This window comes from Corvus cornix, chromosome 4 (assembly GCF_000738735.6).
Source record: "Corvus cornix cornix isolate S_Up_H32 chromosome 4, ASM73873v5, whole genome shotgun sequence".
Taxonomy (NCBI): domain Eukaryota; kingdom Metazoa; phylum Chordata; class Aves; order Passeriformes; family Corvidae; genus Corvus; species Corvus cornix.
Genome location: NC_046334.1, coordinates 19218027 through 19232462, shown reverse-complemented (window position 1 = coordinate 19232462; position 14436 = coordinate 19218027). Strand labels below are relative to the sequence as shown.

The 14436-nt window shown below is 38.5% G+C and overlaps 1 protein-coding gene across 4 annotated transcripts in view; it reads right to left on the bottom strand.

The window, feature by feature from the left end:
- Window positions 1-14436, bottom strand: part of CCSER1 (coiled-coil serine rich protein 1) — a 625930-nt gene that overhangs the window by 460069 nt on the left and 151425 nt on the right. For all 4 annotated transcript variants that reach the window (XM_039551164.1, XM_039551165.1, XM_039551166.1 and 1 more), the window contains exon 5: window positions 5733-5853. In XM_039551164.1, the coding sequence (XP_039407098.1) occupies window positions 5733-5853 (121 nt within the window). The remainder of the gene's footprint in view (window positions 1-5732; window positions 5854-14436) is intronic.

The window sequence follows — 14436 nt, the reverse complement described above, 5'->3', positions numbered from 1 at the left end:
ATCATTCTCATTTTTGCAGTGGCTGGACACAGGGAAAAGAAGCAAAAGAGTTTGGATTTTTGTTTTGTTTTTCTTCAAAGCAAACAGAAAGAAGTTATGAATTTGAGCAGCCTAGACAAGAGGCAATGTCAGGCAGGATTTTCAACTAACTAGCAGACAATAAAAGAAGTGTAAATTCAGTATTTTTACTACTTTCTGAAAAGTTTCCCATTTCAAAGAAGACAAGAGTAAAGCAAAATAACTTCTTTTCCTATTATGTGCAAAAAGCAATACAGGATGTACAAGGACACCATGTGACAGATAACACAGTAAATAGAAATTTTCAGTTCCCCTTGAAGTTGCTAAATAGAGCTTAAAGACTAACTAGTAAAACAGATAAAAGAATGTAAAAGTAGACCACTGACAGCATAAACACACTGCTTATGTTTACTCCATTTCAAAGTACCTGCTTTAAAGAAATGGATATAAATTCTACCTCTCCTACCTGTTATCACTAAAATGTAGTGGTGGAGAGCACAGTGCAATCCAGCTGATGTCTCAGGTTTTTCAGCTGAGCTGGAATCACAGCTCTCAAAGTATTGTCATTCCAGAACAACACGGGGCATCCCTATTCTCTGCATTACCCAAAGAGCAATACATGCTTCCATACCCCACTGTCCCAATCATGTTTTATCCAGTCTTCCAAACAAGTGTGAAAAGCATTCCTTTTTCACATTACTGGAAGATGCCTTTTTGAAAGGACTGTCAGAGCATTCACGAATCGTGATGTGGACACCACTACCTGACAACTTGTCTGCTTTAGAGACCACACTTCACATCACCACTGAGGAGCTGTAAGGACCTAAACTGTGTTTGAGACAGGCAAATGTGATTTTAAGACCACATAAGGACTTTGCCATGAGATAAGCACAGGATGCAGTGGCAGGGTGGCCTGGCTCCAGGCCTGGCACATCCTGGGTAATGCATCCAGACAAGGGCTCCCACTGTGGGAAACTGTGGAGCAGCAACTGCTTGTCCACATATTGCTGGGATCACCTCAAGCCCTCGTTTACAGCTTAATTTGGGCAGAGGCATCTCTCAATAACAGGATCGCAACAGAAGCAGCAAAAATTACAGAGGTAAGATAACCACACTGTTACATCAAGGGGAAGAAACTTCCCTGGAATTTACCAAAAACGAAAAACAAAAATTAGAGGGGAAAAAAAAATTAGAAGAAAACCTACAACTGAGTAAGTGAAGAATGATACATAATCAGCTTGGTTAGAATTTCTTTTGAAAGGAATTAGGCAAGGCTGCAAGAGTCAAAAAGGATTACCAGTCTTCTGATGTAACAATTATATTTTTACAGCTCAAAACAGAGAGGGAAAAAAGCTCCTAAATTTTGGAATATGCTTACTGCAGCTAATACATTTAGACTATATATGCACCAAAATCTTCCTAGATTCCAATCTATATCAGTACCAAAGTCCTGGGTTGGCATCTGTACTAAACAGTGCTGAACAGAATGGCATTAAAGCAGTAACTCTCCCCCTTAGCACCCTGCTTCCATCAGCAAGCACCCAGGTAGTCACTGTGACTCCAAGAAGCTTTCTCATGTATTTGAACTCACGTGTAAAAATCTTGCTCAGGTAAGTACAGTTGCAAGGTACAAGTGGAACAGCTTTGGCACAACAGAATATTGGAAATACTCACTTCATAGGCTCATTCAGGCATTTATCAGAAAAAAAATTACTTGATCTTAAGAGTCTGAAGAGTTGCCAAATGATCTGTGATATTTAGAATTGTAAAATAAAATCACAGAATACATTTGAGTTGGCAGGGACCTTTAAAGCCCATCTTATCCAATCCTTCTGCAATAAACAGGGACACCTAGATCAGGTTGCTCAGGTCCCCATCCAACACACCTTGAATGTCCCTAGGGATGGGGAATCCACAACTTCTCTGGACAACCTGTTCCAGTGTTTAACCACCTTCATTACAAAAACCTTCTTCCTTAGATCCAGTCTGAATTTACCTTCTTTCAGTTTAAAAACATTACCTCTTTTTGGTAATTAAAATATTTCTGACACAAAAAAGAGTTGTCAAATTAGTGTGTCTGCTTCATGACATAACAGGATCTGTACCTCAACACTTTAACAGCAAATAAATCTTTAAATAAAAATCAAAATCAGAAATGTGACAGCAGCTGAAGTACTAATGCACAAACCACCTTTAAATTGGCCAGCTCAGAGCACTGCATGTTGTCACAGCTATTCTGAACTGCAGGGCAGTCATATCCAAAGAAACTAATCAAAGTACATATGTACCAGCTTAACTTTAAATCTTTAAATAAAATGGTGCACCTGAGTTTCACTATAGTTTTTCCATGCACTAGTAGCACATTAATGGTTTTCTGTGTTTACATATGAACATCACACAGCAGCAGAACACTGTCTGCTCAGGGACACATGTGTCTTAGACACTTCTTTTTCCACACTGCCCCTTGTAGGCTGACTTTTCAGCTGAGCATTTGCCCAGTGAAGGTGAAGCTGAATTGATTTACAGCATAACATACAGTACCCTGGGCCATGCTTCCTCATAAGAACTTGAAATGGAAGTGAGGATTCCTCATGCCATTGCTCTGTGCCAGCAGCTGATTTATTTATATGCGAATTCAGATAGGAAGGACTAAAATTAGGACTCTGTAAGCAGAACTCGCTGTTCAAAATGTTCCAATTGTTTTAGCATCTGGGCACCTTAGAGAACAACTGACTGATGTATCACTATGGCAACACAAAGAGGCCTCAATAACTTCAACTATTAAGACAGAAAGAGGTTTTAAAGTCTTGTATTTCTACAAAATATAGCAAAGTTAATGCAACATCCTAGACAACATGGAGGGCTGAGAAGACAAAGTAAGGCAGAGCTCACATTTCTTATTTTTCACCCTGACCTCACACTGATCATGTATTTCTCTGCCTCGGTGTCTGTTGTGGAGTGGAAAGAGAAAAACCACAAAGGCATGCTCTGCCTCTTGCCAAATCCACCCCTGGTGAATATCTGAGGTAGGGATTTTGCCCAGTGCACAAGCAACGAGTCAGCAATTACCTGCATATCACTATGAAATGACTCCCTGATGAAATGGCTTGAGCTTCCAATAAAAAATACAGGGGAGGGAAATAAAATTAGCCTTTTATTCCTGCAATCCTGGTAAGATCTAATCACTGACAAAATGTCGTTTAGCTTTGCTGCTACCACTTCTGGCACCATTTGCTGCTTACAAAAAAAATACATTAAGCAAATACATTATTTAAAAACACTAAACAGCTTCTTTCTAAAACAAAATAACATCATTAATCAAATAGTACACAAGTAGTATTAAAAGCTTTTTTTTTTTCTCTGCCCAGTCTTCACAGCTTCTAGAGTCCTAAAGCTCTTGGATATAATTTTACTGTGGCATACAAGATTATTTTAAATTATTTGTATCTGTTTAACATTTTATTATCATTAATATGCATTTTATCAGGTTTGGATTACACACTTTCTTATGTACCTTTAGAAAGCATTAGTTAGTCTAAACATACTCTGTCCCTGTAGGGTCTGAAGGCAGAAAATTCTCCCTACAGAACCTTGATGACTGACCACTGCTCATCATCACTGTGACAGGCATAGTTTTTAGACATGCAAGTCAAAACCATACGAATGAAGATAAGCATAAAAATCAAAGAATCAATGTTTTTTTCCCATATGAGTATCAATAACTATAATCCACACATGCAGACCACCTCATACCTGGAGTCTGCATTCCAGTTAATGGAACTCAACAAGTGTCAAGGGCATGTCTGCACGGGAGACAGATAACACTGGGATACTTACACACAGGAATTAGGATCTGTTTTGCTTCCATTAACTGGATATGAAGAAAACTACCTCCATGTGGGAAGCACAAGGTGAAATGGGAGATGTGAACAGTAGCTGATGTTTTGTTCGTAATGCTGGAGATTTTCTTGAAGCTGCATGCTTTCACCTCCCTACTATTAATTCGAAGGTTTCTACAAAATTTACTGAATTCCAGTTGCAAACTTTTTCAAGCAAGATGGTTCTGTTTCATCTCCAATGTACTTTTCAGAAATGTTGGTCTAAAAATACTAATACACGTATGCAGTTTCATATGCAGAAGTTCAAATACATTTAATCTATTTAAGCACAAGGTGGCTTCACATCGAAAGAATTCCAGAGCCACAGGTCGTATTTTTAAATATGAGTATCAAAAGAGTAGCAGAAGTTAGAGTGTGTTTCTGAGACCTCTGAGTGCTTAAGACAAGCTTTACTTGTGTCTGTGTTCTTAGAAGATATCACTAATCAGGTTGTAAAAAAAAAAATAAAAATAAAAACCCAAACACCAAAAATTGAGGAGGTGGCTTCATTCAGTACATGCTAAACAAATACCAGAGTTTCCTACTTTGAATTTGTAAGGGATTATTAAATGCTGAATCTCATCACAGTGGATGAAAAAGCCAATCAAACAACAGTGCAGGTTTGCCTTTTAGCAAAAAGAAGAAAAATTGTTCTGTGCTGCTTTGAGCTAACCAGAAAGGTTATTCTGGACTTCAGCACAGTATTTTGCAGCCCAGTGCCTTTCAAATCCCTTGGTATTCAGAGAGCCACACAACTGAATCACTACAACAATTAGATGCTAACAGCATTTCAGACAAGGCCTTTGCAGTAATACCTAGACAATAGGTAACATACTGTGTTAAATTTTGAGTACAGGTAAACTAGATGAAATGGGTTTATCACCACATTGAAAAAGATACCACAGTCAGATACAAACTTAAGTCATAGACAGATCTGTAGCAATATCATATCCCATCTAATCTACTCTAGTCCACCAGTGGTGTTTTGGATGTTTCAGTGGTTTTTGGGGATGTGAGGGGATGTTTTAATTTTCTTACAGTAATAGGCATGCAAGCCAGGACTCCACAGACAAGTCCAAAGCTAAATTTGTACATACCAAGAGAAGCAGAAAACTAAACATAAGTGGTAAGTACAGCAATGATGTTATCCACTGTCATGTTTTTTAATACCTTCCACATTTTAAAAGGCACAGACCCCAAGTTTGTGTTGTGATAAAGCCTTACAATTTTTTTTTTCCTTTCTCTTCATGAGAAAAAAATTATTTCTACTCTCCAAGGATTCAATCATTAAGAAATAACCATCCTGCCTGGTATTGCAAGGCAAATGTTACTGTGCACTCTGTGGTTATGATTCTCATCTAATGCAAGATACCAAAATACAGTCTAATTAAGTAGACAGAATTTCCCTGGAAGAACACTACCACACTTTTGAAGATGCCATCATATTATCTATCACTGTGTTAAAATGGTCACTGGAAAATACTGAAATATCTCAGATGAGCTAAGCATTTACATATAATAAAAATCAAGTACTTGTAAGAATGAAAGGCCTATTTAAACAAAAAAAAATCACCTTGTCAAACCTGTTAAAAAGTCAGTATCTCAGAGTACACACGCCCATTCCCTCTATATATGTCATTACCAAAAGTCTTGGGAAAAAATGTAGGCTAATGAACAAAAGTAGCAGCTTAGCCTCAGGCCAGTTTCTTCTTTTGGAAACACCTAGGAAAGCCCTGATGAAAGAGAAAGGAGGGAGTATATGCATATCCAGAAGAAGGAATCTGGCCAGTTGTTTAAACTGCACTGGTAAAAGCTTGTGTTATTTGAATAACTCACTGTTTGGACACATCAGGCATGATCATCTGTTCTTTTTTCCTTGTATCCACTGTCGTCTCTACAGGGGTAAGTACTACAGCAGCACATGAGACTATTGACTGGTATGAGTCCTCCCGGCACACTGCAAAGACAAAAAATATCAGTGTTAAACAGTGAACTCAGCTTCTACTTTAAGGGAGAAAAAAAAAAGAAACAATAGATTCATGCTGTGATTAACACAAATGCAAATGATTAATCAGACTTCACTGTGGTCACATGCAATGGAAATGCCATTTTTTTTCACATTTTCTAACAGGCTTACTTTGCACTTTTTTTGCCACTGACTGATCATTCACTAAGTTTTACCTAGCACAAGATCTGCTGTCAGTCTACTCTAGCTCACTGGTGTGTCTGAATCCTAAAAGGACTTACATTTCATAAATGACACCAGAATATGATTCACTTCTTAGTTCTTTTTCATCACAGACTGAAAATAAGAGTGAGAATAATGGGTGGTTTCCAGGCAAACCTCCCACCTTCAAATATTTTAGACTTTGTAAGAAAATAGATTTGAAAAAATCTAATTAGTGATTTATTTTTCACCTTTTACTGTTATGACTCACTTTACTCCAAAAAGGCCAAATCCAAGTGGTCTAGAAGTGATAACTGATATACTGAGTCATGCTTTCTTTTAATAAAAATTGTATCTGTATTACTGTGCTGAATGTTACAACTTAGACAATATTTAGAACTGGAAGAATGATCCCTGGCTCAATTAGCACTAATAAATGAATACCCAAAAGTTTCTGACCTCTGAAAGATAATTGTGTATGTTACAAGTCATACACATTCTTAAATTCTGAATTTTAAGTGCCACTAGTAATTCAGCTTTTAGCAGCGACCATTCCTACTGATTTTGAAGCTATAGATTTCCTTTACAGCCAAGGTATGCCTTTCCGAAAAAAATACAAGCTGGAATTAAGAGTTAGTTTTATTGAACAAAGCATGACAGCTTCTTATATTTGGTACTATAATGTATAATGTGGTGGCCTATGTTTAAAAAGAAAGACAGACAGTATTTTATAACATACAGAACTATTTCATAGAGTGCACACAAGCACACAGATCCAATAACATCACCTGTAAAACCAGAATGACTGTGGCAACCTCTCAGCAATTCAAAACCAGAAAGAACACATTTCACAAGTACATACATTTATGCAAGATTGGTACAACTGGGAATTCTGAACTGTGACATTTATTTATTATTATTCCATTCTCCACAATCGTGTGCCTCCTTATTGCCCACAGACAACACGTCTTTGGCACAGCCTGTGCTCCCCTTACAAAAGAAGCAAAACTGGAGTAAAACTTCACTCACATTGCCCTGACTAGGTGAAGAAGAGCTAATTGTGCCATTTTACCCCGAGGGCACGAATTACCTTCAGCCCAAACCCAGCACACACCAACAGGACACACTGGTGCTCCACAAACCCCCTGAAACACTAACAGGAACAGGTCAGGGCCGGTTACTTCTACAAATGTCTTTTTTTGCTTTCTGAGCAGTTCTGAGCCATTCAGCAGGCAGCACAAATGGCTGAGCACAGGCAGCTGTCAGGAAGGAAACCTTTCAGGGAGTGCTTGTAATTGCATTTTATTCATCTGGTGTTGTCCAGTATTGTTTATGTTTGTATTTTAAATACTAATGTGCACACTGTGCTAAGTGACTAAGGCACCTAAGGTGACCAGTACTGACCACTACTGAAGCCTCACCTTCCCTATTTTTTTGGAACCAGCATTACTCAATCCTTTGTCACTATCATGGACACACATCTCCAAAACATGGTCATACACAAAGAGAACTTTCTATATTGACTACAGGCATGAAAGCAGGATTTGTGTTATAGCTTGATGCACAACAGATCAAGATGAAACTAATGCAAACTACAATGAACTAAAGAGACAACATAAGAAAAATGGAATGTTAGGTGATTTTACATCCTACTATATCATGTACAATCAGCAGACTACCTACCAGCATGCATGATTCTGCTGGGTAGGCACCAAGTAATTTATAAAAAAGTATTTTCTCATTACAACCAGCAACTGAATAGGTGCAAATAAGAACATTTATGTCTCTTAGTCTCTTTATTTACAGTCAAACAATTGCAAAAAGATAGGCTTGTCATAGTGCACCACTGATATTCAGTACCTGAATTTTAACCAAAAACTGATAAAACAGGGAGCACAAAGGATGAAGCACATACATATTTTTCTTCAGAAGACCTGTTGTACTACTTGAATATCAAGTTATTACTTTAGAACTTGTAAAAGGTCTGGTGACAAGCATCACAGGGGAGGGTATGCCCTAGATCAGGCACTGTCCATCAGAGCAGATACAAAGAAAGATAAAAGAGGGAATCATGAGTAACAAAGAAGACACTGCTAATCTCCCACTCTTTACAGAAATTTCACGAATGAATTAAACTGTGAAATTGCTTTTGTTTAATAATAAATGCTACACAGGCATTGTAAAATCCCCTAATTTACAGCTGAAGACAAACCCAGTGGTCATCCAGTGATTGGAGCTCATGGAATTTATTATCCCCCCTATTCCAAACAGCAGTACTCTTTGGTCTCGCTTTTGAAAACCACTACAATTCCTCCTTTTTATCTCAAGTCTCTGTGCACAGTCATAAGTCATTATGGGACAGTATAATTAACTAAAATGTCATGAAATAGCAATGGCACAGCAGCAAGTAATTCTCACCTACTGGAGTGTATGCTCTTACTATCTGTTCGTAACATGCATTAAAATAATGAGAACATGCTTGAATATGGACTCTCAATTTTAACACTGATGGGGATGGACATTGTTTTACTTTAGATTGTTTGCATTTTACATTCCAAACTCAACTCTTAAGTGTAGCTTCATTTCTACACCTTCATTTTTTAATCTACAAGTGGCTTACATTACCCCAAAAAAGACTATTCGTGATGTCTACATGCTGTACTCTTTATGAATCAAAGTCTGTTCGAGCCTCAAAACATCACAAATATCAGAAAAACAATTATTCTAAGGGATTCTTCCTTTTAATCATGAATCCTCTCACACGTCCAACTCGCTCCTTAACATCCAGAAAGGACTTAAAAATTTAGCCTTCCCACATGAATCAGTAAGGAAAGCAGAATTTTCAGTCATCTGAGCTAGTGCTTGGCAAAGCCATCAATGTAATCAGCTGGCTCAGCCTATTACATTATTCCTGATGCATACCTCCAGAAGGGTGGAAAAAACTGCACAAGCTACCAACAAGGGGAACAATCAGCCAATTTCACACTACCTGTAGCAGTTTCTTTAAGAAACTAACATTTAGTATGTCAGAATGTGTTATACAGTGAATACCTTCAGAAAAAAAAAGCAATTTGCATGCAAGTGAGATGGTATTTTTCAGTCCTTTATTCGCAATTCAACCATTACATGAACAAGCTAAGATTTGCAGTGAAATAACACAATCGGAGGAACATTGCTACTATGTGTTACTCTATGTTAAAGAAACATATTTTTCTCAGTGAAACAAAAGACACTGCCTACCAATTACAAGTCATGCAAAGGAGAACACTACAGAAAGGGAAAACAATCTAAGTTCACAGACTACTATTCTAAAGATCTGTACTACTTTTCAAGCTGCACAGTTTCTCCCCAGATCCTCCAGTTTAATGACACATACAGCTTGTTTTCTTCCATCGCCAAGTGTTTTAAAAGTACCCCATACATTTATCACTAAGAGTGCTGGCTTGGCTTTACCCTAGCTGGTTTAAGCAGTCCCAGAACATCACTCACTATCAAAACAGATCTTTACATCTGGAGAAGAAAAACAATAGCGCTTTTTTTCCCTTTGCTGTTTCTTTCAAGAACAATGAGAATGACTAATTAAACATTTTTCTTCTACTTTGAACCAATCAGTGAAAAAATTTTAATTCCCTAAATAGTAGGACAGTAGAAAGCCTTCAACAGCTACTGAATAGAATGCGTTTCTCCAGAGAATAAAAAGATTTTTAAGCTCTAGGGATGTCATTTACATCACCTATTTCGAACACTTAATTGTACACCCTTCCCCCCCCCTTTTTTTTTAATTGAGGAGAAAGAAAATCTGGTTATCACTGCTTGCTATCAAAAAAAAAAGTCTCCCTTGACACAAGATGCAAGATGAAATTAGCAGCAAGTACTACCTGCTTAGAGAAAACAGAAGGGAAATGTTCATAAGCAGTGTGCAATGAAGCATATGGGAATTATGACACAGGGACATGAAAACAGTGAAGTATTTCTAGGTTTCAGAAAGCTGGGCACTTATCCTGACAACTCAAAGTATTTACATTTATGCCTATGAAGTTTAAAATTATCAGCTCTCATCATTCAAGAGACAGATCAAGTCTGGAAACAGACGTTGTTTTGTACCAAAAACCCTTCTGCTTTGGTCAAAAGCTAGGCAAGCAGCCAGGAGCACGGAAAGCACTGAATTCTTTACCCTGAAATGTCTATCAGCTGCCACTGTAGGAGACAGGGGACTAGAGCATGAGGGAGCAACATCCGGATCCCAAGTATCCAATCCCACATCCCTTTTACTATTGAAGGCCAGACGTTGTTTTAATAACTCTGGAACACCAATTCTCAGTGCAGGCATTTACATCTTGGCACGTGTTTTCCTAAATGTCTCTCTCCCATGAAAAGGCTCAGGAAATGAGCCACCCTCTGAGGTGCTCTAAGCAAAGGACAAGGAAGAGCTGCAAAATATCTAACCCCTATACAGATTCTTCAGATAAGGGAAATTCAGGACAAAGAACTGCTATAATTAAAACAGAGATTTTGCTCAAACAAACAAAAAAACAAACCCCAAACACACCAACCAACCAAAAAGGAAGAGTGGATACACTGTAAATTCCTTTAGTAGATTAGAACAAGTGAAGAGCTGAGGAAAGAAAGAGAACATTTAAAACACACAGGTCAAGCTATTTTGCCAGGAAAGCTGCTGACGTTAGAAACAGCACGTAAGAAAGGATCTTGAAATCCAGTCTATTAATTCTGGTATGTCCAGGAAGAACTGTGATTAACCACGATGCTAATCCCTTCCTGACTGCACAGATATGTCCTCTGATAGTCCTGGGCCACTCAGAGAGCTCAGAAAAGAACCAGGGTTCTGACTTGTCTCTCCATCAAACCCAAACATCACCTGCATGAAACACTTCAGCAAAACCACATGTATGAATTCAGATCCATATCCTCTTTCTCAACCCCAGAAACACAATAAAGTCTTTTACTACTTTGTTATTAAACCCTAAAGCCCAAGGAGACTTTCAGTCTCTAAAGCAACACAAAAGGTCAAGGTACCTTGTGTGAAAGCTATTTTTGCCCATCTACTTATATTAAAAAAAAAAAAGCACCTAGTATTAAAAAATAATATTAAAAAAGCCTAATTTTCCTGCTGCTTGATTCTAGATTTGATGATGGTCTTTGGAGAAAAAAGGAAACTAAATGGATCTCTATTTTTTATTTGTTCAACAGTTATTCTAGGGCCTCTTGTCCTTTAGAAACAGCTACATTTCACAATATTGGCCAAGCGAATACTTAAAAGAATGTGTGTATATGCTCACAGTCCCCAAAGGGTTTGCTGTAATAATTTTGCAATAAAACCACAGGCCCAGTTCTTAAACACAACATAGTCACAAGCAGAAATTTTGTAATAGCAACAATTACAGGCCCATTATGGGCAAATGAATTACTTTCTATCAGGTTCTTATGTTTCACGGCTCTTTTACAGTATTCACAAAGGCTGCACACACATATCTGCTTTTTGCTGTCTACACTGGTATGCGCTCTCACACCAGCAATTCTGCAGTGAGTATCTGCACCCTTGCTTTTGTATCCTAAGTTTGTTGTCACAAACCACTGTGATAATACAGAGTAAGAGCCACAAGTGAAATTTGGGTCTGGTGACTTGTACTCCATGCATAAGAAATTAAACTGTAATTTTCCAATGTTCATGCCTAATGGAATGCTGATGTTAGCTCTGATCCTGAATGAAAGGGTATACCCTGATCACCTAAGGACCCTAGGGACATGGTAAGTCATGGAAACACCGATTCCTAAAATAATCACATATAGGTAACGACAATACTGGTGGCACACTTCTTGCATATTTTCTGTTAACTCCACTGTATTGAGAGAACGACTGTAGTTTGGTGTTGGGGAAGATGAAACAGAAAAGCATTGTAAATATGATTGCCTGACAAAAGATTTTGGGAATATGAAAACTACAGGCAACATCGAAATGAAAGCCACTTTTGAAATACCAGGTCTTAGTTACTGAACAACTAGAAAACAATGGTATGGCCACTGAAGATAATCCCCTCTTGATGGAACAATACCCTCTGCTTGCAAACAGGTCCAAGGGTCAGAGCAGACCCTACTAGCTCAGCAGAAGGGGTCCAAAGAGTAGTTTTTAGAAGTTAAGATGTAACACTCTATGGTAATATAAGAACTCTTATAGGCTGTATGTAAATGCTATAGGATTTGTATCTTGTATTAGATTGGTTAGTGACAATTAGAATATTCAGTACAGAAGATGATTTATTGTATTGTAACCAGGACTTCAGACACTTCTATTCCCTTCATTCCTTTCCTTCCTTACTTCCACTCTTGCTCTTACACCCTCTCTCTCTCTCACCTGCTTACTCTCTTGGGCCTGCTCAGAGCTGAGTCTGGCAGCTCTGAGCAGTGCCCCAATACCCAAGCTTTTTACAATAAACCGACTGTGTCCCAAGACCTGCCTATAGAGATCTCTCCATCTCCATCCGTCCCGCCCGTAACCTACAGTTTGGTCTCTCTTGAGGCAGAAAGATGCCTCAGGTAGCATTTTAACTCCTCATCAGTCTTCTCAAGTAGCCTCCCCTAGCCTACAGTGATTTGCAGACTTGCTTCTTACAAAGTGGTTATGCCTGTATTTACTAATCCCCCAAGGATTTTATGAATTTGTTCAGTTACTTACTTGCATGAACTTGTAGCATCCACAATGTCCTGTAGACTCCCAAAGCTGAATATAGGTTATGTGAAGAAATAGTCCTATCAGTCCACTTTAAACTGGCCACCAGCTTGTTTCATCTGACTCCCCTAGTTTTTGTCTTGGAAAAGACAATGCACAATTTCCCCTTCACGTTCCACTCTGGATTTTACAGACTTCTTTTGGATACTTAGCCAATCATTTCTTTTACAGGCTGTATTACCTGCATTTCTTCCTGTTCAAAACCTGTTCCATAGCTCTGGCCACCCTGCTGACCACTCCACAACCAACCATTCCTTGATGCATTGCAGTTCCTGCAATGATGGATCACTGTAGCAAGGCCAGGAGAAACTGTAACTGCATTTACAGAAAATTAAGTGGGTTAGTTTTTCAGCTGTACACCTAAAACATTCTAAATGCATCTATTTGTGCTTGAGGCTGCTTCTGAGATACTTTCTTATTCACAGTGAACTACTTAAAGCAAATATTGTTCCAAGCAGCCTACACAGGAATTGAAAAATCAACCCTTAAAAATAAAGGCATACTCTGTATCCAGTAGGTAGACATTGCTTCTCAATGCCAGAAAGCATTAGCTGAGTGTTAATAATAGAACTTTTAAAATAACAACTAACTTTCATTAGCTTTTAGCAACACTATCAGTCAGGATGATGTCACAAGCTTGTTTTTTTAGCACTCTAGTCTATGACTTGTTTTGTGACACAAGCATGAATAAGAACTGTGTGCATAAATACACAACTGTGTGAGGGAAAGGTTATAATGAAAGACTGAAGATTGGAACCCCACCAATCATACCTAATTCTGCCAAATTCCAGGAAATCTCATAATTGAACAGTATGAATATCTCTAAGAATAAAAAGTGGTCATTAGTCATTTGGTCTAGGACGCATGGTGGTAATCACCATGTGGGCCAAACAAGTGCATCAGTTTATTCCCAAAGAGGCTTTGAAGATAACTGGTTAAATTAATTAAATTAATTTACCATGGAATACAGGTGCAAGTGGGTTCACCAGGGAAACAAGGTTCACCCAGACTTCCCCTTCTGGGAGCCTCTGACATTCTTGGCAATGCTGTCTCACTGGGTAGTAAGAAAGACAGACATGGCAGGTCCTGGGTGATGGAAGGAAACAGAGCAATCCAAAACTCCACTTTTCCAGTAAGAATGGAAAAGGGAGTACTGAAGTGGTAGTTTCAGGTGCAAGCATAAAGCCATGCCCTGGTAATAGCCATAAGGTACCAGAAAGTGAGAAACCTTTGTCTCTCTTCCTACAGGACATGGAGGAAATCCCAAGAGGGATGCCACCAGCTGCAAGAGCCAGCTGCCTCCAACTTCCTTTTTCAGCCAAGAGAAGAATAATAGTTTTAGTTCCGCCTTTGATAACATCTGGGTTTCCATTTATGTTTTGTGATGCCTTCAAGAAAAAGAGAGAAACAGGAGTGACTGTGACACCGGAATCTTAAAAGAAGGAATACAAAAACGCCTGCCGGGCATTTCTGTAGGCATAATACAATCCCCTGAAGGAATGACTACTCTGACAACAATATCCTCGGCTGTCACTCACTGAAAGCAAAACTGCCAAAACTCAATAGCAAGTATTTTCAGGAGCACAGTCTCCTGGCTTCAACTACTATTCTTGGCCTAGCTGAAATAA